Source organism: Colobus angolensis, unplaced genomic scaffold, assembly GCF_000951035.1.
Source record: "Colobus angolensis palliatus isolate OR3802 unplaced genomic scaffold, Cang.pa_1.0 Scaffold126, whole genome shotgun sequence".
In the NCBI taxonomy this organism is placed as follows: domain Eukaryota; kingdom Metazoa; phylum Chordata; class Mammalia; order Primates; family Cercopithecidae; genus Colobus; species Colobus angolensis.
The window spans coordinates 6,123,655-6,148,390 of NW_012113808.1; the positions used below are offsets into that span (position 1 = coordinate 6,123,655).

The window sequence follows — 24,736 nt, forward strand, 5'->3', positions numbered from 1 at the left end:
ATACAAAAATTAGCCAGGTGTAGTGACATGAGCCTGTGATCTCAGCTACTCCGGAGGTTGAGGCATGAGAATTGCTTGAACCCAGGAGGCAGAGGCTGCAGTGAGCTGAGATCGTGCCCCTGCACACCAGCCTGGGTGACAGAGTGAGACCCTGTCTCAAAAAAAAGAAAAAACAAAAAAGCAGCACTCTATGGGTACCAGGTCTTATAGTTAGGTGTTACATATGTAGCAGTGATATTTTCAGTTTTTCTATTTCTGCCAGATGGCATGAAAAATTCCTTGAGAAGTTGGTTAGAAGTCCCACTGATTCATTAAATAGGCCTTTCATTTAAAGTCGTGTTTCTGATCGTTCAGAAGTTGAGGTGTGCCTGATCCGTGGTATTAGAAGTGGTGATCCCAGAGAGGTCATTCTGTAGCATAATGAGCATTACTTTTGAAAGATGGAGAACCTGGAACTCTGACTTAAATATTTGACTATTGGAAAATCTGATCTGGTGAGTGACCATGACCATGAAGTGAGATCTGGGAACCCAGTGGTGGTCACAGGATAGAGACTCTGAAGATACTGAGCTGGCTTACATACTTGCTTTGTTGTCTCGAGCCTCTGTTAAAGCTGAAAGAGGAAATCAGTCTTCTGCTGGGCACACTGTTAGTGTGTAATTGTGAAGAGCTTAGCTGGAGTTCGCTTCACAACAGCCTCTGATCTCATCGCCCCATTCTGCTCTCAGGGGTGGTACAGAAGGAGCACCTCAGGAGCCTCCAGAGATAGTGGTAGAATATAGACCACCAAGAGAAAACTATGACTGTGGTTTTGAATCAGATAGAGTCACCACCTCCTGCAGATTTTGTTTTTGCTCAGAACAGTGGTTCTTAAAATGTGGTCCTTGACCAGCATCATCAGCATCACCTAGGAACTAGTTAGATATGAAAATACTCAGGCCCCACCTAACATGACTGAACCAAAAACTCTGGGACCGAGGTATGGTTTAACAAACTCTCCAGGTGATTTTAATGCCACTGAAGTTGAGAACCGCTGATCTAGGATATAGAACAGCAGCACTCTATTGAGTTTCTGTCTTCATGCAAGTTGCTATAAACAACATAAGCAGGCCGGGCGCGGTGGCTCACGCCTGTAATCCCAGCACTTTGGGAGGCCGAGACGGGTGGATCACGAGGTCAGGAGATTGAGACCATCCTGGCTAACACGGTGAAACCCTGTCTCTACTAAAAAAATACAAAAAACTAGCCGGGCGAGGTGGCGGGCGCCTGTAGTCCCAGATACTCGGGAGGCTGAGGCAGGAGAATGGCATAAACCCGGGAGGCGGAGCTTGCAGTGAGCCGAGATCACGCCACTGCACTCCAGCCTGGGCGACAGAGCGAGACTCCGTCTCAAAAAAAAAAAAAAAAAAAACACACATAAGCAAGGAGACATGCTCTCTGTCCTCAAAGAGCACATAGCCCATTTGGAGAGGTATATACTATATTCACTGCCATACAAAGGAGGCCTTCCCAGCTGGGATCCTGATGGAACAACCCTGCCCAGTCTCTATGCCATTGCCGTGTGTTTTCCCCAGAAGAGTTCCCACTCTTGGCCAGGTGCCTGTAATCCTAGCACTTTGGGAGGCTGAGGCGGGTGGATCACCTGAGGTCAGGAGTTCGAGACCAGCCTGGCCTATGTGGTGAAACCCCCGTCTCTACTAAAAATACAAAAATTAGCCAGGCGTGTTGGTGGGCGCCTATAATCTCTGCTACTCGGGAGGCTGAGGAAGGAAAATCACTTGAACCCGGGGGGCAGAGGTTGCAGTGAGCCAAGATCGTGCCACTTCACTCCAGCCTGGGCGAAAGGGCAAAACTTTGTCTCAAAACAAAAAAAAGAATTCCTGGCCGGGCACGTTGGCTCATGCCTGTAATCCCAACACTTTGGGAGGCCGAGGCGGTGGATCACGAGGTCAGGAGTTCAAGACCAGCCTGGCCAAGATGGTGAAACCCCATCTCTACTAAAAATACAAAAAAATTAGCCGGGCATGGTGGCACACGCCTGTAATCCCAGCTACTCCGGAGGCTGAGGCAGAGAATTGCTTAAACGTGGAGAGGCGGAGGTTGCAGAGAGCCAAGATCACGCCACTGCACTCCAGCCTGGGCAACAGAGCGAGATTCCGTCTCAAAAAAAAAAAAAGAATTCCTACTCTCTGAAGCTGTTTTTTGTTTGCATGTTTGTTGTCAGTCTCCTGTCATCATTCGAAGGTCAGGGCCTTGAGGGCAGGACCCTTTCTCGTTCACTGCTGCATCCCCACCCCTCAAGCAGTTCCTGGCATAGATAGCAAGTGCTTTATATGTTCTGGCTGAACAAATGAATTAAGTGTTCTTTGATTCATTATGCTGTCTATGGTAGGAAACTCTATTTTGCAATCTAATTAGACCAGCCTTTTGCCAAATTTGAATTATTTTAAACAAAATCAGAACAAATGTGTAAGAGCATACAACAGATTTGTAGAAAAACCAGTATCTCCTCATTTAGGAAATGTTACATACAAGTGGACAGACATGTACACTTACCAGTATTTATTTCTTCATATTTGGACCAACATTTATTATTTATACCAGGTATATCTAGTTTATCTAATTTAATTCTGCAAACCACACTGTGATATAAGTGGGTAGTATTTTCCCTGTTTTGTAGAGAAATTAGATACATCCTAAAGCTTGCAGAGGCGATGTATGAGTACAGGTCTGTCTGACTCCTCAATTCCTCCTATCTCTAGTCTTGTAGATTTCCCAAGGAAAAGATGAATCATAAAACAGTATTGAAGTCCACTAGGAGTAAAAACATTTAGGATCTCTACTCTTAAATAAGTGACAAAAACTTTCTAATTAAAAAGATAGATAATTCAAATTCCTTTGAAACCTTTAATGTTCTATTGACTGATCTATTTTGACTTAAGATTGCCAGAAAACAGTTAACTAGGAGTGGCAACCTCTGTAATTGCTAATAAGGAAAGTAAGAATAGAAACTCTTTCATCCCATTTCTGTCTTTCCCTGCCCATTTATTTTGTTTTTGTTTATGTGTTATACCTAGTTTGTGATCATTGCTAGGTAGGGAAAAATCTGGAACTGGGTACTTGTTTACTTATTTGCCTGTGTCCCCTACTAGAAAATGAGTGTCATAAAGAACCAACCTCTGGCTGTTCCCTGTTCGTCTCCAGCACTAGCCCAGTGAGTGGCACATAGTGGGCACTCAGTAACCCTGAATAAGTAAATGAATGCACAGTCACCCTCATGCAGTGCTGAGCAGTGTCTGGCTCCAGCAAGGGTTTGAATGACTGCAGTTTCTGGATGTCCATAGTCAGTGCTAAAATCCTGCTTCCTTCTGGCTGCTTCTGCCTTTCACATAATAGTATATATTTTGACATGGCTGGCTGCTGAGGGTTCAGAAAAGGAGGATATATGTGGTTCTAAGCTTTGCTATTTTAAAATGGCAGTTATAAATTATAAAATGTATATTCATTATCATTTAGTCAAACACCTCCATTGAGCAGGTCAAGGGCAGTTAACCAAACATTAACATATGTAACGTAACACAATATATAACATTTACTGAGTCCTTCCTATATGTCAGGCATCATGATGAATGTTTATAGACAGTATGTCCATCTAGTCCTCTCACGAACCTTTCAAGGTTATATTATTATCTCCATTTAACAAGTGAGGAAACTGAGGCTGCTGAAAGGTGTTGAGTAATATTCCCAAGGACACTTAGCTAGCAAATATGAGAACTAGGTTCTGAATGCAGACAATTTGATTCCAAAACTGTATTCAACTGCAAAGCTGTCTCATGAACTGCACTTAGCAGATAAGTGGCGGAACTCAAGCCAGAAGTCAGGTCTGATCTTTCGGTTCCATCATTCCATACTGCCTGTTCCTCTGTCTTCTCGATGAATAATTATTGTCAAGCCACTCTTTATATAATTTTTTAAAATATGTATTTGCTCATTTTGAAAATTACAGAAAATTACAAAGAAAATCTATAATCTAGCCATCTAGAAATAACTATGCTTATGATTTTTAAACTTTCTTAATTTTTTTCCATTATTAAGAAAACCAAGATTATTCTACATAGACTTTTATTTTCTTTCTTCCCCACTTAACCTGCTGTATATTGAGCCTGTTTTAACCTCTTTAATATTTGTACACACCACTTTTAACAGTTGTATAATGTTCTATTTAACAGGTATATTATTTATTTACCTGGCCCTCTATTATTGGACATATGTAGTATTTCTGGTTTTGCCATCATAAATATTGCTGAAGTAAGTATCTTTGAGCCAAATTTGTTTGCATTTCTGATTGTTACCTTAGGATAGATTTCTAGTAGGGTTAATGAGCCGAAGAATATGAATTTAAAAAAGAATATTACTGGCCAAGTGCTGTGGCTCAGGCCTGTATTCCCAGCATTTTGGGAGGCTGAGATGGGAGGATCACTTGAGCCCAGGAGTTCGAGACCAGCCTAAGCAACATAGGAAGATCCTATCTCTTAAAAAAAAGAAAAAAAAAAGAAAAAAAATATATAGGCTGGGCACAGTGGCTCACGCCTGTAATCCCAGCACTTTGAGAGGCTGAGGCAGCCATATCACTTGAGGCCAGGAGTTTGAGACCAGCCTGGCCAACACAGCAAAACCTCCATCTCCACTAAAAAATAAAAAAATTAGCCAGGTGTGGTGGCAGGTGCCTATGATCCCAACTATTTGGGAGGATAACGCATGAGAATTGATTGAATCTGGGAGGCAGAGATTGCAGTTAGCTGAGATTGCGCCACTGCACTCCAGCCTGGGCAACACAGCGAGACTGTCTCAAAATAAATAAATAAAATTTTAAAAAATTTAAAAATACGGAAATTAGCTGGGCATGTCAATGTGTGCCTGTAGCTCCAGCTACTTGGGAGGCTGAGTTGGGAGGATCACCTGAGCCCAGAAGATCAAGGCTGCAGTGAGCTGTGATAGCACCACCACACTCCAGCCTTGGCAACACAGACCCTATCTTTAAAAAAAAAAAAAAAAAAAAAATTACCTATTGCCAGGCTATCCTCTAGATGGTTCTACCTTATACTTCCCTCAACAGTGTAGAAGAGGAAAGCTAGGTACTTTTAACTACAGTTATGTGTTCACTCATGATGGAGATATGTCCTGAGAAATGTGTTAGGTGATTTGTCATTGTGGGAACATTGTACAGTGTATTCACACAGACCTAGACAGTATAACCTACTACACACCCAGGCTATAGAGTATAGCCTATTGCTCCTAGGCTGCAAGCCTGTAATGTTGCTGTACTGAATACCATAGGCGATTGTAACATAGTGGTATGGATTTATTTGTCTAAACATATCTAAAAACTTAGAAAAGATCCAGTAACAATATGGTATAAAAGACAAAAAATGGTACACCTGTAGAAGGCACTTACCACGAATGGAGCCTGCAAGACTGGAAGTTGCTCTGGATGAGTCAGTGAGTGAGTGGTGAGTGTGAAGGCCTAGGGCAGTTCTGTACACTACTGCAGACTTTGCGTACACTGGATACTTAGGCTACACTACCTTCAGTTTTTAATATTTTTTTCTTCCATAAGTTAACCTTAGCTTACTGAAGCTTTTTTACTATAATTTTTAAACTTTTGAATCTTTTGTGACAACACTTAGCTTAAAACACAAACATATTGTAACTGCATAAAAATTGTCTCTTTGTTTTTTGTTTTGTTTTGTTTTTTTCTTGAGACAGGAGTCTCGCTGGGTCTCCCAGGCTGGAGTGCAGTGGTGCAGTCTCGGCTCACTGCAACCTCCACCTCCCGGATTCAAGCAATTCTCCTGCCTCAGCCTCCCAAGTAGCTGGGATTACAGGCGCTCACCACCTCGCCTAGCTAGTTTTTTTATATTTTTAGTAGAGATGGGGTTTCACCATGTTGGCCAGGCTGGTCTTGAACTCCTGACCTCAAGTGATCTGCCCGCCCTGGTCTCCCAAAGTGCTAGGATTACAGGCATGAGCCACCATGCCTGGCCAAAAATTGTTTATTCATATCCTTATTCTATAAGATTTTTTTTCTATGTTTTAAATACTTTTTTTATTTTTAAAGATGCAACACCATTCAGTTCAGAACACCTGTACTGACTTTGAGCTGATGGCCTCTGTCTGTAGGTTTCTAATTGGAAGTGAAATTTTTTCTATTTTTAAAACTTTTTATTTCATAGTTACTTTTTAAGCTTTTTTTGTTAAAAATTAAGACACAAACACACACATTAGCCTAGGCCTATACAGGGTCAGGATCATCAGTATCCGTCTTCTGCCTCCACGTCTTGTCCAGTGGAAGGTCACATGGACATACCTGCCATGTGTGGAGCTGTCCTCTCCTGTGGTAACAAGGCCTTCTGGAATGCCTCGGGGAGGACCTGCCTGCACCTGTTTGACAGTTAACATTTTTTTTTAATAAGTAGAAGGAATAGACTATAATGCTAAAAAGCATAGTATAGTAACTACATAAACCAGTAACTGTTATTTATGATCATTATCAAGTATTAAGTGCTGTACATAATGATACATGCTGTACTTTTATATGACTGGCAGCGTAGTAGGTCTGTTTACACCAGCATCACCACAGATATGTGAATGACGCAGTGTACTATGATGTTACAATGGCACAGTGGCTATGATGTCACTAAGCAATAGGAATTTTTTAGCTCCATTACAGTCTTAAGGGGCCATTGTTAAATATGCAGTCCATCACTGAAACCCATGGCTGTGTGTGTTAGAAGGTTTCAGTTCATAAATACTAATTTATACTGCTGGTTTATGACTAATCCAGGAGACTGCATAATGATTAACAAATGCTACAATATAACCAAGTGAATTGCAAAGTCATCTACACCTGTATTAAAGTTCAGCTCAGAAAGGACTATTGGACTGTGTCTCTAGCACTGTGTAGAAGAGAAAGTCAAGGGCAAAGTTCCCACTCTCAAGAACCTTATCTTGTTAGGTCCATAAAAGGGTTTCTGGTGACACAGAGCAGATATATAATCAGCAAGATGTAGTGTGCAGTTCAAATGAGTGCTCATGCCAGAGATTAGTGGGGTGCCAGCTATCAGTTCTTCCACCCTGTCCCTGGAAGCAATCTGCTACCTCTGGGGCTGGCACAACCCAGGGTGTGGCTGCAGCTGCCTAGGGTGTGGCCACTGTGAACTGAGCTGCATCCCCCTCGTGGTGCACACCCCCACACACACAAAAGCTACTCTCTAAGGAATGGGAATATCTGCTTCTTCGCCTTGGTATCTTCAGAAAATAGTGATTTAGCAAATGATAGTTTTTTTTGAATGTTGATTTAATTAAGCTGATTCTTTCCTTGAAAGAGAAGATTTAACACTTTTTCACTCCATAAATGCAACATAGTTGCATTTATGTTTTCAGCAAGCATGACAGAGTTTTCTCTGTGTTCTGAATTCCTCTTTCTTAAGATTTCCCTTTCTGGATTAGTCATAAACCAGTCTTTCTTAAATACACTCAGTTTCTTCCGCGGTTTCAACAGATACTTTTGAGGGAAGAAACGGAAACGGAAATTGGTTAGGTGCGTACTTTATGCCAGACACTGTGCCAGAGGATAGAGATGATCTCAGGTGTGTGTTCAGGGGAGGGGGCGTGTGGTGGTGGTCATTCTGAAAGACACCTGGAGTTGCAGCTCAAATCATTTATTCCGTAAGTATCTATGAGCGTGCACACTGTGCTTGGCATGGAAGACGCAGGCAAACATGGTCCTGCTCTGTTTGAAGTGAAGGTTGTTACGGCGTATAAAGCAGGGCACCTCACTTGGTAGGAGTGCAAGGCAGTGGCGGGGGGGCCGTTCTGCTGCCCTTCATGCAGGCAGCTTTTCAGGCATTGCTCCTGCACCTATGCGGATGTGCCTGTGGCTTGTTCAGGGGACCCTCAGGGAGAACAGGCACGCTGCTGCCCCAGGCACTTACACTGTCCCTGTGACTGAGCGTGCATCCTCTGCAAACCATTGCTGTAGCTGGGTACCCTTACTGTGAATTCATTGCCTTTCCAAGGCCCTAACTGTTCCTGGCTCTGCTTGTCCTCATCCACATTCATACGCCATACATACCTTAACAAAGTCTGAGGAGACTAACTTTCACTAGAGGAGACTAACTTTCACTAGGGTGCAAATGCCCATCAGGTTTAACCTCACAGATTGCATTTATACTTTAAAAGAGGAGCTCAGTAGTAAATATTAATTTCTAATTGTAGATTCTAACTGTAGATTGTAGAGCAGTTGCTTTGCTGTGACAGAGACATCTATGCAAGAGGCACTTCTCTATCTTGCCACCTACCTACCTTAACCTCTTAAAATTAAGAAAAATAGAAGTCAGTGACGAAGCCACCAAATTTGAATGTGTTGCCTGGGCTAGCTGGAGTGTTTTGGGGGAGAATTCTAAAACCTACTCTGGTCTTAGCTCTGCCCTCATTTAATGAGCCTCTATTTCCTTTTCTATAAAGTGAAGCAAATAGGATTTTTGTGAAGAGTAAAAGTGAGCTGAAAAGTGCTGGGCTGACACAAGGTAGCCCTGCACGTAGCCAGGGAGCCCAGCATCCTGTCCAAAGATTAGAGTCTGAAAGTTGACTCTATTGATTTGCAAACTTTGACTAAAGCAAATACGCTTAACTTTATTGTCCTTACATTTTATTGCTTCTGACAGAGGCACCTTTTTTTTTTAAGGCAGGGTCTTGCTCTATTGCCCCATGCTGCAGTGCAGTGGTGCAGTCATAGCTAACTGCAGCCTCAGCCTCCTGGGCTCAGGCGATCCTCCCACCTCAGCCTCCTGAGTAGACATGAGAGTCTCCCTGTGTGGCCCAGGCTGGTCTCAAATTCCTGGCCTCAAGTGTTCCTTCTACCTTGGCCTCCCAAATTGTTGGGATTACAGGTGTGATCCACCGTGCCCAGGTGGCAGCTTTATTTTAAATGACCTATTTGCCCCAAATGTGTTGAATTTAAGGATAGGCTGGAGGTTCAGTCATTTTTATTTATTTTCAAAGAGGTGTTCGGAATTCACACTCTGTATTTCTTTTACTAACTACTGTGGCTTCCTCCTCATGCTGACTTTCTACACTTGGGAAGAGAATGTGGGCAAGGAAGCTTGGAAGGAAGCTAGAGACTCTTTGCTCTGTGCAGCTGCACAGACAGGCCAGGATCTGCTGACCTGTGGAGCCAGCCCGCTGCAGTGTGTGCCCCCAGCCCTCGGAGGAGCAGCAGGCCTGCCTCAGAGAGCAGCTCAGAGTGAAGACTGTAGAAGGGGAAAACTGATGAGAATTATTGTGAACCATGGTGGGGAGGAGAGGTTTTTAGAAGTTAGGCCTGTTAGGCTGGATGCGGTGGCTCACGCCTGTAATCCCAGCATTTTGGGAGGCCGAGGTGGGTGGATCGTCTGAGCTCAGGAGTTCGAGAATAGCCTGGCCAACATGGCGAAACCCCGTCTCTACTAAAAATACAAAAATTAGCTGGGTGTGGTGACGCGCCTCTGTAATCCCAGCTATTCGGGAGGCTGAGGCAGGAGAATCACTTGAATTCGGGAGATGGCGGTTGCAGTGAGTTGAGATCATGCCACTGCACTCCAGCCTGGGCGACAAGAGTGAAACTCTATCTCAAAAAAAAAAAAAGTAAGTTAGGCCTATTTTGCTGAGCTAAGAGAAACTTACTTTTAATGAACTGAGCTGCATGCCTACCCCAAATTCTGTTTTAAGGAAGATGCTCTGACCACAGTGTCAGTTTGGCACTAAATTTTCAAGTGATACTGAAAGGGAATATTGGAACCAAATGAATCCGAATGGGGGTCCCAGGTCTGTCACTGTCTGTTTTACACCTTGGAAACGTTACTTAACCTCTTTTGAAAATAAGGATTTACCATCTTGTTGGTTGGTTTGTTAGGACGATTCGATACATTCCAGAGCAGGGTAACCCTCCTAAGTTAAAAGCAGGGATTGAAGCCAGGCAGTTACCAGGGATGGAGATTTTAGAGCTGAAGGCAGAACACACACCGGAGCTGCTGGCTCGTGGAGGCCTTGCCCACCATAGGCAGCCCACGAGCGATCCCTTGAAACATGCTCGCCGCTCCTTTGGGCCCCGTCATGCTCTGGCCCTTCTTCCATCTGGTGGTCAGAGCTCAAAGCGGTTGGAGGGGCAGCACCAATTTACCATGGCATTGTTTTCACTCCCACCTGCCCAGTTCTGTTCTTGCCGCCCAGTCCCTTTCTTTCTTTCTCTCCTTTCCTCCAGGGGCAGGACAATAACTTAGCTGAAAATGCTGAACAATGGGAAATGAGCTGGGATTAGCTTTTTCTCCAGACATTTTACCATGAAACATTTCAAACATACAGAAAAGTTGAAAGAATCGGACATTGACTGTCCGTATAGCTAACACCTAGAATCTACAACTGATACTTTGCTGTATTGATTTGCATCATCCTTTCAAAATGCATTTCAAAATAAGTTGTAGCCATCAGAATTCTACATGGGGCTAGTTTTGAAGTGATGATTCGTTGGGCAATCTGAGTTCTTAGGAGCTGCCCAAAGCCTCATAGGCTCAGGAGCCATGCTCTGCTTTCAAAGTACTCAGCCTGGGCCTTCCCCTACTGGTGTGAGATGTCTGCTGCTGCACCTGCACATGCCCCAGGGTTGAAGGGAGGCCTCGGGGGTCCTGCCCTCACAGTGTCCCCCATGCCTGAAGGCAAAAAACTTGGAATCACTTATGCATATACTATTTTGGATGCTTGATTTCTTGCTTGCTTTCTCTCTCTCTCTCTCTCTCTCCCCCCTCCCCCCTTTCCCTTCCCTCTCTCTCTCCCCTCCCTCTCTTTCCTTCTCCATCCCTCTTCCCCACCAAGCCCTGCTCCCCTCACTCCCTCCCTCCCCCTCCCAATGTAATGTACACTTTAGCACTTTACCATGTTAAATATTTTTTCAATAGTGTGATTTTTGTTGGCTATATTATTCTACAGCAATGACTACTGCAGTGATGTAGATAAATCTCATATTGTTGATCAGAATCTCCCAGGCACAAAAGAGAAAAAAAGATACATGATTGTGTACTTTTCTGTGTATAGACTGCATAGTTGAGTAATTTTTAAATTATTTTATATGGTACTGCCTCTGATGACTTCTTAGAAACATCAGATTGACTCACACCTTTTTTTGGTCTCTATTTCTGCATTTCCCATTAATAAAGCATCCTGCTCCCTAAGGCCTCACACCATGAAATAGCCACAGTGCTGGGGGCTGTCCCAACATGTTCTTTCTTCCACAGACGCAAGATGGCTGTCCTCTCTAAGGAATATGGTTTTGTGCTTCTGACTGGTGCTGCCAGCTTTATGATGGTGGCCCACCTAGCCATCAATGTTTCCAAGGCCCGCAAGAAGTACAAAGTGGAGGTAAGTGGGGACACAAGCTGGTACCCTTGCAGCTTTGTCTGGGGGCCACAGGCTTAGCCAAGAACTTGTTTTCAGCCATGGAGGGAGAGGCAAGGCGTTAGTTGTGAAAAGTGGCAGTTTCAGGACTGTATCTATTAGCGACTCTGCTTCTTCGTGGTGGGAAAGAGGCCAGAAATACGGGGCCCTGCGAGGGAGTAGTTTCCATCTTGTTTGACTTTGGCTCTTCTGTAGAAAGACCAGGTATGCTGGGATTCCAATAGTACACTTTAGGCTGGAGCTATTTGCTAGGAAGAGAGTTACTGTATTTTCTACAGTGGGTTAAATAGCAACATTGTTTCATGGTGTAAATGATGTAAGATGATTTTCCTGTTTTCCAAGTAGAAAAGAGGTATGCGGTGTTGAGATTAGCCTGCAGTTAGACATAGGAAGGTGGTCTATTAAATACTTCCCTTAGTTTTAGGTGATCTACAAGGGATAATTACTAAGGTTGTCCCTGGTGAGCAACTTTCAATGTCTGTTTCTGTTTAGCACCTTAATAATTAAACTCCCTTACTAGAGCTTCTTTTAAGTTTTTATATTTAGTTTCTTCTTTTTTTTTCCTTCCAATGGACACTTCCATTAAGATTCTCACACACTCAATTTCTGTTCTTCTATTAAGGGAAATCTTAAAAGGATGTGGTATTTGATGACTCTTAGGAAGGCTCTATTTCCCTACGGTATCTTTGTAATGCATCTGAAATCCACCATTGATGCTTAACATCAGTGAAAAGCAGAGTTCGGCACAAAGCTGCCTCTTTCCCTTGTGCAACTGCAGCGCCGACATACATTCTTATTCCTGGATATTTAATAGAAACATTGAATCTGCGTCTGAGAATTGAGACCCTTGTCACTGTAAATATTTAAGCAGAAATCGAATGGTCATCTATCAAGGGTGTGAAAGAAGATACTTTGGAATATATTAGTTTTAAGGTTGATTTTAACTTTCAACGCTGAATGCTACTCTCGACCATCTAATCAGTTTGTGCTTTGTTGTGACAGTATCCTACCATGTACAGCACGGACCCTGAAAATGGGCACCTCTTCAACTGCATTCAGCGAGCCCACCAGAACACGTGAGTGTCGGCCCTGCCGGGCACCAAAGACATCTGCAGAGTGGGTGTTTTCTGTCTAACACCTCAGCCCTTAGTGCGCTGTATCTGCTGAGTCATAGTGACGGTGATAATCATGGGCACCTCATTAAAAGTCTTCAAAAATTATGTATGTGAACACACTGACTATCAAGCGAACTGAAGAGTGGTTGGAATGGTGGGATTTCTGGATATTCTTTTCTAAAAGTGTCTTCATGGTTGCATTACCTACTACAGTTTTTCAGCATGACCCATCTAAACTGATGTTGAGTCTCCTATGGCTAGGGAGTAAAGAGGTTTTGAATGCTGTAAGGCAATCCACTCTGACTCACCAGGACCTTCCACTTCCATTGGTTACATGTGAGGTCCTTTTACTCAGCATGTTCCAAGTGACCTCTAATCCCATGCGGAGCTAAGGAGGGTGGATGTTAGTGACCAGGTCTTCTCCCTGCAGTCAATGTTTATTTTTACCCCTAAGCTTCTAACTTGGCAAGGAAGATGTAAAGATTCATAGTGCTGGCCGGGTGAGGTGGGCTCACATCTGTAATCCCAGCACTTTGGGAGGCTGAGGTGAGTGGATCACTTGAGGTCAGGAGTTGGAGACCAGCTTGGCCAGCATGGCAAAACCCCATCTCTACAAAACTTAGCCAGGCATGGTGGCAGGCACTTGTAATCCCAGCTACTCAGGAAGCTGAGGCACGAGAATCACTTGAACCCGGGAGGCGGAGGTTGCAGTGAGCCGAGATTGCGCCACTGCACTCTAGCCTGGGTGACAGACTCCATCTTTTCTTAAAAAAAAAAAAGAGTCATAATTCTTCACAGGCATACTTAAAAAGGGCACTTTTTAAAAGTTTCTTTCTGTCAATTCCAGGTTGGAAGTGTATCCTCCCTTCTTATTTTTTCTAGCTGTTGGAGGTGTTTACCACCCGGTAAGTTTTCCAGGAGGTGTTCATCTATTTGGATGTAGTTCACTGAGCTGTTATCAGGGACAGGAGGAGGAAATAAACATGTAATGAATATCTTCAGTGTCTAGGCACCGTATATTTAAAAGGATTTTATTCAATTATTTCTTACAGAGTTCTTTAAAGTAGGTGGGATTTTCCTCATATTTTACAGATAAGGAAAAGCCTCTCAGATACTATTTAAACTTCACGAGGTCAAATAGCTACAGAGTAGAAGGATTAGAATTTGAACCCAGGTCTGTCTGGTTCTGAGTTTCATGTCTATAAGAGTTCATTTGTTGTATTAATTCATTCACACAGCAAACTTTCACTCACCACCTGGGGTAAAGCAGTGATCAAAGCAGACAAAGACCCCTGGTTTCATAGAGCTTTCCTTTTTGTTGTAGGGGATGGGGTGGTCACAGACAAAAAGCAAAACCTAAGTAAATGACATCATGTGTTAGGAGGTGGTAAGTGCAGAGAAGAAAACAAAGCAGCAGAGGTGGAAAGGGGGTGTGGAGTGGGATAATTTTGAATAGGGTGGTCAGGGAGGGGGGCTTTGCTGAGATGATAGTTAAGCAAGGGTAAAAGGAGGTGAGGGAGCAGGTGCTGCACGTGTCTCCCAACCTCCAGCCAGAAGACAAGCAAGGCCTGAGGCAGGCACCTGTCTGGTTTGTTTGGTGAGCAGTGAGAAGCCAGTGGAGCCAGGAGAGGGTCAGCAACAGAGGGCAGAGGGGTGATGAGGCAGATCACCAGGGCCTTGCAGGCCTCTGCAGTATAGATAGGCCTGTGGGCTGGAGATGTAGTCTGCACTTAAACATATCTAAATAAAGCACGTTTATCTGCCTCTAATTAATTGTCATTTGGGTCTTGTCTTGGACAGAAGTGTTCCCTTTTCCGAGGCCAGATTATCTCCTGAAATTGAGTCCTGATCAGAGTGGTGGCCCTTCAGACTTCTGGTTCTAAGCCTTGCCTAACCATCTGGTCCATACCTGAATGCCTTGTACTTTTGTTAAAAAGCTGCCAGAATGGCACATCTACTGCTCATGACCTTGAAGGCCTGCATTTTTTTTCAAAGAAACACCTACTGCTCTTGTATCTCTTAGGAAAGAGTATCTTTCTGGTGCCTCTCAAGACCCCCATTCCTAGCAAGTGACTAGACTAGCTGATCTGAATAGCCCAGGTCTCTAGATTAGGCCTCATTTGGTGTCCCCACTCCATCCCCATTCCTGTCTCACATCCCTGGACCCCATTCCTTGTGGGTAGTTCTGAAAAATAAGAGCTAGTCTGGGGACAAGCACCTAACAATTGTTCCTAGGTTGCCAGTCATTAGGCAACATTGTAGTAAAGAAGGGCCCGGCAGAGGCTAGAGCTGCTAAATCGTGACTTGAGGGACTGGCGTTTGTTTTCATTTGTTTCACCCTCCTGTTGATATTTAACGTTACCCCAAGTCAACTCAAACACACAAAAACCCCGATGCAGTAACCTTATCCCTACCAGTAGCACTGCTGAGTGGGAAAGACACTGGGGAAGGCGGCCTTCTCACACGCTCTCTTCTGTGTTCTCTCCTTGCTTTTCTTAACCGAAGAAGTCACCCCAGCATGGCAGCCAAAGGGATGGATTTTTCATCTAAGTTTTTATTCTCTCAAGGGCATTGGGAACAGGGAGACTTTTCTCTCGAAGACCATGTATTCTGGGGTTCACAATACAAGAAGCTCTCTCCCTCTTTCTAGCGGAGCTGCACCCCAGTGTAGCCTGCAGAACCACCCGCACCCATCCCCGCCAGTGACTGACTTTACATAGAACAGCAGCTGAGTCTTCAGTCAGTCTCATGCTCAGAGGCCCACTTGAGAAAACGGCATTTCCCCTAGTCCTGACTCTGGGGCAGTTCCCTTTTCTGGCTTGCCCTGAGACCGCCTGACCCACATGTCCTTCTCTTGCTCTAGCACAAGTTCCCCAAGATGCCCAGGGCAAGTGGGGGGGGATTCCTTCCATCCCACCTGTCTAGGAGAAGGCCAGTACTCATCTCTGAGGTCCACAAGCCAAGCCATTCATAGAAGAATCACAGATATTTTATTTTCCTGACTGAAACTAAGTTAATTCTACCTAGTTTGGGTGGGGAGTGGTTGGCCAAACCATGAAATTACTAACTTTTTGCTAACATACTGTGTAATCAACCCTAGATGTTAATAAAGGTTTGCTTGTTTGTTTCATGCAAATACTAATGTAGCCCTTTTTTCTTAGCGTATAGCTTCTGGCCTGGGCTTGGCCTGGATTGTTGGACGAGTTCTTTATGCTTATGGCTATTACACAGGAGGTTAGTATATATTGACATTTGCCAAGGAAACAAATTTAAAATTTTAAATCCTATGCTGGCCAGGCACAATGGCTTACAGCTGTAATCCCAGCACTTTGGGAGGCCAAGGCAGGCAGATTGTTTGAGCTCAGGAGTTGGATACCAGCCTCTGCAACGTGGTGAAACCCTGTCTCTACAAAAAATACAAAAATTAGCCGGATCTCGTGGTGCACACCTGTAGTCCCAGCTATTTGGGAGACTGAGGTGGGATGATTGCTTCAGCCCAGAAGTTTCAGGCTGCTGTGAGCCATGATTACACTACTATACTCCAGCCTGGGAGACAGAGCAAGATCCTATCTCAAAAAAAAAAAATCTTATGCTACTGTATTTTTCTTCTTGGGAATTGGAGAAGAGGGGAAGTTACTTGGTATTTAGGTAAAAGGTCTGTTTTCTTTTTATTAATCTTTCATTTGTAACAAAACTTACTTTTATTGAGCATTTTCTATGTGCCAACCACTATAAGAACTTTGCATATGTTATTTAACCTTACAACAATTCTGTAATATAGATACTATATTTTACAAATTAGGAAACTGGGACTCAGCATGATTAAAGCTGTAGGTCACAGAGCTACTAAGCATAAACTAGTAAACTAGGAATCAAATCCATGCAGTTCAACTCCAGAGCCTCACCATTACTATACCTGCTATATCTGAGTAAGGAGGAGGAAAAGCCATTTTTGGCCGTATTTCTTTGAAACAGAGGGAACTCCTTCCAAAGGTCCTGGAGCAAAGTTGCTGTAATTATTATCCCATAATTTTCTAAGATCCAGGCAATACTACTGTGGCACATTGCTTGGCATGTGGTATCTGACTTGCCAACAGCTTCAGGCTAAAGAGTTAGTTAACCTCCTAAAGCCAGTTTGTCTAATGGACAACCTCAGATGCCATGACAGAATGACTTGCGAATGTTGAAAGCATCGTAATTCTGGAGCACTCCTGGTAACTTGTTCTTTCTTCTTTTTCAGAACCCAGCAAGCGTAGTCGAGGAGCCCTGGGGTCCATCGCCCTCCTGGGCTTGGTGGGCACAACCGTGTGCTCTGCTTTCCAGCATCTTGGTTGGGTTAAAAGTGGCTTGGGCAGTGGATCCAAATGCTGCCATTAAAGAATTTTAGGGGTTTAAAAACTCTCATTCATTTTAAATGACTTACCTTTATTTCCAGTTACATTTTTTTTTCTAAATATAATAAAAACTTACCTGGCGTCAGCCTCATACCTAAAACTCCTGACTCTTACCACTCATTTCTGTTTGAGTCTGTATCTGAAATCAGAAGCTAGTTCTACTAGATGAGAGAGGAGCCACAAGTAGTGCGCCCTGTCCTCAGCCTTCCAGCAGATGTTTCTGTAGTATGTGAGGTTGAGGAAAAGTCTGATTGTGGTGATGTATGTATAGTCATGCCACAGTGGTGAAAAATTAAAAATATTTTAGCTCCAGGATATGCTATTATCACTTGCTACAGATACTCAGGATAACAGTAAAGATCTTTTTTAAAAAATCTCAGCTGTGACAGTGGCTCAATCCTGCAATCCCAGCACTTTGAAAGGAGGCGGAGGCCAAAGGAACGCTTGAGCCCAAAAGGTGAAGATCAGCCTGGGCAACATGGCAAAACCCCAGCTCTACAAAAAAAAAAAAATACAACAGTTAGCCAGGCATGATGGCACACGTCTGTAGACCCAGCTACTTGGGAGACTAAGGTGGGAGGATCACTTGAGCCCAGGATGTCAAGGCTACAGTGAGTTATGAACACACTGCTGCACTTCAGCATGGGTGACAGAGCAAGACCCTGTCTCAAATAAATACAAATTAAGTTTCTATTAAAGATTGTTTCTGTTGCTTAAAAACTAAAGCAGTAGACTAAGATGAAACTTAACAGAGATGAATGTAACTTTCTACATTTAGAAATAAAGATCTGACTGCCTAGGTGCAAATGAGGAAGACTTAGAAGATTTCAGCTGGTTTAGAGAACACTGCCAAGTTGGCAGAATAAGATAGTTACTCCAAAACACTGATGTGGCGATAAACTACCTTAATAGGAAATATAGTGTCTAGACCTGCGCTGCCCAATTGGCCACATGTGGCCCTCTAAATTTACATTGATAAAATGTAAATAAAAGAGTTCTTCAGTTGCACTAGCGCTTTTTCAAATGCTCAATAGCCTGTGAGGATGAGAGACAGTATTTGAACCCAGTCCTGACTCTAAAATCCATGCATCGACTTATGATGGGGCTACATCCTGAGAAACCCAACACACGTTGCAAATATTGTTAAGTTGAAATTGCATTTAATACACCTAACCTACCGAACATCATAGCTTAGCCTAGTGACCTTAAACATGCTCTGAACTTTTTTTTTTTTTTGAGACAGTCTCGCTCTGTCACCCAGGCTGGAGTGCAGTGGCGTCTGTAATGTGATCCCAGTTTGTCGTTTTGCTGTTGCACATTGGACTCAGATGCAGTTTTGTAAGGAAGCTCAGTACATAAAGGGCGCTGTGGTTGAAGTGCAGAACTAAGAGCTCTGCCTTTCAGTGCCCTACTTCCCCACTCACTGCACTTCCAGGGAACCCTAGGGCTTGGCAGAATCCAGTTGGTAAAGACTGCTTGGAGAATAACTCTTACAAGCTAGTCCCTTGTCTTGTGGAGAAAAACTTGGCATAAGTATTTCTACCATTAACTACTAATCTATTGGCAGTGTACATTCCCAACAGTCCATTTATTTGTATAAGGGAAACACGTTCTGAGTTTTGCTAGATGAAAATCAGACAGCCATACCAGCCTATAAATGCCTAATTGAGCCATAGTGAACCTTAAGTATTCCCACCTTCAGGTGCCTGTGTGCCCTTGGGCAAGCTTATTAGCCTCCCTAAGCCTCAGCTTACACAGCTGTAAGTTGGAGATAATGAAAATACTTATCACATAAAGTTCGTGAGGATCAAACGGTAATGCATGCACAGTGCCTACCAGGGGTCTTGTAGCCACGCAAATTGTGGTAGGAAGCACGAGAGCCACCTGCTGGTGTAGCTCGTTCAGCAAAAGTCAGCAACCAGGTTATCTTCTTTACGTTCTAAGGACCCACAGAGTTTGCCCAGCTTTCTATTTCATCCCTAGTAACACTCGCCTGCAAAGATGCTCTCCTAACTTAATAAAAAACTGAGTAGCCTCTCAGTTCCTTTCCTCTTAAATAGCACTGTCCAACAGAACCTTCTGACATGATGGAAATACTCTGTCGGCACTGTCCAATAAAGTGTAACCCCTACCCATGTGTGGCTGAGCTCAGTGTGGCTACAGCAACTGATGAGTTGAATTTTTAATTTAAATTTAAGTAGATACATATGGCTAAGGCTACTATACTTGGATAGCACAGCTCTTAAAGCAGCAGTTTTCAACCTTGGCTACCTGTTAAGCTCATCTGGGTGCCTTTTAAAAATCCAGGCCAGGCGTGGTGGCTCATGCCTGTAATCTCAGCACTTTGGGAGGCCGAGGCAGGTGGATCACCTGAGGTCGGGAGTTTGAGACCAGCCTGACCAACTTAGAAAAACCCTGTCTCTACTAAAAATACAAAATTAGCCAGGTATGGTGGCGCATGCCTGTAATCCCAGCTGTCGGGAAGCTGAGACAGGAAAATTGCTTGAATCCAGGAGGCGGAGGTTGCAGTGAGCCGCGATCGTGCCGTTGCACTCCAGCCTGGGCAACAAGAGCGAAAGGACTGAAACTCCACCTCAAAAAAAAAAAAAAATTCCAGATGCCCAGATCAATTAAATGAGAATCTTGGTATTTTCAAAGCTCTCACTGGGCAATTCTAATGTGCAGTGAAAGTGGAGAACCATTGCTCTAAAAGCAGTACTTGGCAGACTCTTGTGCTTATGAGTCACCTGAGGATCTTGTTAAAATACAGATTCCGATTCACAGGTCTGAGGAGGGAAATGAGAGTCTTCATTTCTGTTTTTGGAGACAGGGTCTCACCCTGTTGCCCAAGCTGAGTGCAGTGGGGCATGATCCTAGCTCACTGCAACTCAAACTCCTGGGCTCAAGTGTTCCTCCTGCCTCAGCCTCCCACATAGCTGTGACTACACATTTGGGCTGCCACACTCCTTTTTTTAAAATTTTTTATTTGTAGAGATGGGGGTCTTACTATGTTGCCCAGGCTGGTCTCAAACTCCTAGCCTCAAGCAATTCTCCCAACTTGGCCTCCCAAACTGCTGAGATTATAGGCGTGGGCCCTAAATGTCCTTTAAGTGTTCTTCTAAGAGGGAGGCAAAGGGAAGTTTGACTACACAGGGAAGAAGGCAGCAGGGGCAGGGAGAGATTCTGAAGATGCTAAGCTGCTGGCATCTAAGAGGAAGGGGACACGAGCCAAGGAATGCAAGGAATGCCGCTCTAGAAGCTGGAAAAGGATTCTCTCCTACGGCCTCTTGAAGGAGTGTGGCCCTGACAACTTCTTGGTTTTGGCCATGTGAAACCATTTTGGGATTTCTGACTTCCAGAACTGCAAGATAAGAAATTTGTGTTGTTTTAAGCTGCTAAGTTGGTGGTAATTTGTTATAGCAAGCATAGGAAACTAATATACTGGGTTCAGTTCTAGGTAACAGAGAGGGTAGCAGAAAGCACAGGAATTGGAGACTCACACCTGGCTTGAGGTTGCCAACTTACAGACTTGTTGATGTGGAAGACAAACGGTTTTTCCTCTGCTCTCATACAACAATCAACACAGAAGCCTTCTGTGACCAAATGTTGGAGTTTTCTGTTCACACACCAAGCAGGCAAATCAGTTCTGCAGTGGACACCAGCTGGGCATCCTCCCATTCAATTCTCACTATCTATCTGGAGATAGCATCAGATCCCACAGGTTGAGGGCTCCGTCCAAGACTGCCCCTGACTCCAAGCAGCTGCAAGTCTAAGCTTCTGGAACTCGACTGACTGGCTTCAAGTTGAGGTTCGATTGACTTGCTACAGTGGCTCACAGAACTCAGAAATGCATTTACTAGTTTATTACAAAGAATATCCTAGGCCAGGTGCAGTGGCTCATGCCTGTAATCCCAGTGCTTTGAGAGGCCAAGCTTGGAGGATCACTTGAGCCCAGGAGTTCAAGACCAGCTTGGGCAACATGGTGAAACCCTTTCTCTACAGAAAATAGAAAAATTAGCTAGGCCTGGTGGCACACACCTGTAGTCCCAGCTACTGGGGGGGCTGAGAGGTGGGAGGTTCACTTGAGCCCAGGAAGGTCGAGGCTGCAGTAAGCTATGATCACACCACTGTACTTTCGTTCAGTGACGTGACAGAGCGAGACCCCGGGTGATGGAGTGAGACCCTGTTTCTGGAAAAATAAAATGTATTTTAAAGGACACAAATAAACAACTAAATGAAGGGATACATACAGCCAGGTCTGGAAGGCTCCCAAGCACAGGAGCCTCTGTTCCCGTGGAGTTGGGGTGCACCACCTTCCTGGCACATGCACGTGTTCTTATTCACCTTCCTGTAAGCCCCCACATGTTCAGCTCTCCAGACGCTCCCTGAAGCCTGTCCTCTTGGGCCTCTTAGACTTCATTAGAGAGGCATGACTGAAACACGGACACCATGTAGAAATGTGACTGGACTAAAGGGGTATGATCTAATACAAAGGAGGCTCAGTGGGGAAACCCAGCAAGGCCTGTCTTCAGATTCCTGGCTTCTCTGTATGGCATTTTTTCCTGCAGGGCAGCAGGCAGGACCCCTTCTGAAATGGGAGTGTTAGGACCCAGAATCAGAAAAGTGGTGGAAGATTGGAGCCTGCCTTGGGCAGGTGAAAAGGAGGACAGAAGATCAGAGAGGGACATTGTGTTTTCTGAGGCCTGAAGTGCCCCAACATTATAACAAAAAACCATACCAAGGGAGTTATAAGCCAGGAACCATGGATGAAAAGATACATAATTTTATATAGAGGCATAAAATATCACACTTGCCTGGGACCAAGATGTCTCCAAATCTGTTTCTTCATTTGAAAATCAGGGATAATCCCTTTCTTAGGCTTAGTGTGAGTAATAAATGAGAAGGAGTGTAGCAGTAGGAACACAGTGAGTACTTAAATATTGCTTCCCTTTCCCCGGCTGTTTTCTCTTGCAGAGGTGTCTAATCATTTGGCTTCCCTGGGCCACACTGGAAGAAGAATTGTCTTGGGCCATACCTAAAATATACTAACACTAACGATAGTCAATCAGCTAAAAGAAAAAAAAAAACCTCATGTTTTAAGAAAGTTTACAAATTTGTGTTTGGCTGCATTCAAAGCTGTCCTGGGCTGCATATGGACTGTGGGCTGCAGATTGGACAAGCTTGCTTTAGAGGGACTATCAGAAACTCATCTTCTTCCAGGCAGCTCCTACTGCTTAAGGTGCACAGGATCCCCTCAGACACAGGGTAAGATAATGCTATTGGCTTTGTCCAGTATCACATATGTATCCTCTGTGCAAAGAAACACCAAGAAAGGCTGATTCGTTTGTTCTTATGCTCTAAAACTACAGTACTTGCTCATCATAATACATAACTAGATCCAGGCCCAGTGACAACAAGCATCCCTTATCTCTGACTACTAAATTAGCTAAGATTTATAAACTCTTCTCCTGAAAGGAAGAGAAGGGGGCAGAGTGAGGCATGACTGCAATAGTCTGAAAAGCCACAGTGATCTGACAACTCTTCAGGGACAGGCACTGCTTATCCAGGTGAGAATGCACATGGAGCCTGAATGCTTACCTGGACCATAAAAAGTTCATCACTGCAACCAAACCTGTCCTTTAGTTCTTACTGCAAAGATCAAATCCCCTTGCCTTGTGCTTTTAACATCAGCCCTATCCTCTGTCCTCCTATAACCTCAAGACATGTTTAGTTTCAAAACACGAAAGCAAAAGAATTAGCAGTGTGATTTATTTTAATTTCACCATATTACATTAGCGTACAAATAATTTGTACATTTAAAGGGTAGCTCTGCTGGTGTAAGACAGCAGGCTGTAGTTCAAGGACCCAAGATAGGGAGATAGCTTTCCTCTACTGCAGTAGTGAACAGGGACAAAGTGCTTACTAGGCAAGTTAACATTCACACAGAATTTGACCCCGTCTATTATCTAATCCCCTCCCTATCCCGGTTATCAGCTTTCTCAATGAAATGACAAAGGGATATGGCTTAAAAGAAAGTAAATGAGCTGAAACCATCTCTATTGATTCTACCAGGAACCTACAAAGGAACAAGGTGTTTTTGTTGTTGTTGTTGTTGTTGTTGTTTTCAAGACTAGTCAAGTGAAGCAGTAGGAATGGAGAAGGAACAAAGAAATCTAGAAACTGGTTGTGATCAATTAGTTGTAAATACCACTGCACTTGGATCAGCCAGGAACAAGTTCTTTGAAATATGCCAGAGAATTAACATTGTCAGTGGGCCAAATGTGTGGAAGATGTATTATCCCAGTCCCGTTTCCTGCTCTCTAGAAGTATGTTACTGGCTCTTAAAAGATTTCACAAAAATATACTTTGAGGAGAATGACAACTTTCTTGATTAGTATCTACAAGGCACTTAATGCACATTTTCAGTGATGAAGCTGATGGAGAGAAAAAGAGTAACATGAACCATTCTCTTATCCTGAATGCCAAAATGCTGAATTTAAAATAACATTCAGTTGTACTGCCTCTGTAAACAGGGCTGATTCGCATCATTCCACAGCCTGGCCACGTCAGTAGGTTTCACTGCAGGTTTTCAAAAAGCAGATTCCACATCACCCATCTCCACACACACAGTCTTCAGTTGTGAATAATATTCAATTGTCACACGGCCATTCTCTCTGCCAAATCCTGAAAGGAGGAGAAGCGGTCAGGTTGAGCCATCACTACAATAGTCTGAAAAGTCACAATGATCTTCAAAGGGCTAAGGAAGAATATAGAACCTAAATGTTTTGGAATAAAGTCCTCAATCCACGTATTAGCTATGAATGGAGTTAGGCATGGGGAAAATGATCCATTGGCCTTTGGGGATGGGGACAGGGAAATATACAGGTCTTCTTTCTTCCCAATATGAATCTTAATTTCAGGTATCTACTATTTTGGGTTGAGGTCTGAAAAATGCTCAGATTTTGTATCAAGTGTTAAAGGCAATCTCTACAACAATCAACCTGACACCCTTGAAAACTGATGCTAATTTAAAACAACTCTACACAATAGGCTTATTCACCATTTCTTATACACCTGTAAGAGCAACCTACTAACTTAACCTACCCACTCATGTTGGGGAGGGGGCAATGAAGGTCCCTCTGATTACTCAGAGTCCAAGACACTGCCCAACTACTAGTGGATGAGGTTACTGTGCTAAAAGGTAGTATCCCACCCTTGGCCCTGCCTGTACACCCTGCGCTAGACTTAGGCAGGCTCTGCCTTCTAAGGGCAAGGCTGAGGTCCCAAATATGTGCATTTCCAGGGAGCACCATTCAAATGGTATCACACACAAAGGTCCTGGGAAGACCTCACTCTGTGTTTTGTTGCTTTCCAAATCCCCTAAGCACACAGCTGGTCAGGCCTGTTAGGCCAGGGGCTGCTCCGCACATCTGGTCATCTTTCTCGCTCTCTCATTCGACATAGCGTGGTCTGGTCCAAAGGAAAGGGAAAGTTAGGAGGCCCTCCAAAGGCCTAAGCTGCTGATTCCAAACAAATAATTCCCTGCACTGAGGGACTATCAGAAACTTAACATGTAATGTTACATGTTACATGTTGTTAAGATGGCACCTTGGTTCCCACCTGCACTTGTGCCTGTGTGTATGACTCCTCTGAGTACCCCACAGGGACAAATAAGACTGTCAAATTAACACCCACCATCTCATCAGTGTTCATCAGGGTTTATATATTTGCCAACACTGT

General features: G+C 43.8%; 2 protein-coding genes across 8 annotated transcripts in view; one reads left to right on the forward strand and one right to left on the reverse strand.

Annotated features, from left to right (window-relative positions):
* The window catches only part of MGST3 (microsomal glutathione S-transferase 3), a 38,944-nt gene extending 16,620 nt beyond the window's left edge, over window positions 1-22,324 (forward strand). For 2 of the 5 annotated variants that reach the window (XM_011933361.1, XM_011933360.1), the window contains exons 2-6: window positions 11,328-11,451; window positions 12,490-12,563; window positions 13,450-13,507; window positions 15,771-15,836; window positions 16,843-17,096. In XM_011933361.1, the coding sequence (XP_011788751.1) occupies window positions 11,335-11,451; window positions 12,490-12,563; window positions 13,450-13,507; window positions 15,771-15,836; window positions 16,843-16,989 (462 nt within the window). In that variant the 5' untranslated portion in view covers window positions 11,328-11,334 and the 3' untranslated portion in view covers window positions 16,990-17,096. Of the gene's footprint in view, window positions 1-11,237; window positions 11,452-12,489; window positions 12,564-13,449; window positions 13,508-15,763; window positions 15,837-16,842; window positions 17,097-21,970 lie in introns of those variants that run through there. The other 3 variants (XM_011933362.1, XM_011933365.1, XM_011933363.1) reach the window with 3 other exon arrangements.
* A 422-nt stretch (window positions 22,325-22,746) lies between these two features.
* The window catches only part of ALDH9A1 (aldehyde dehydrogenase 9 family, member A1), a 43,594-nt gene continuing 41,604 nt past the window's right edge, over window positions 22,747-24,736 (reverse strand). For all 3 annotated transcript variants that reach the window (XM_011933366.1, XM_011933368.1, XM_011933367.1), the window contains exon 11: window positions 22,747-23,680. In XM_011933366.1, coding sequence (XP_011788756.1) covers window positions 23,586-23,680 — 95 coding nt within the window. In that variant the 3' untranslated portion in view covers window positions 22,747-23,585. The remainder of the gene's footprint in view (window positions 23,681-24,736) is intronic.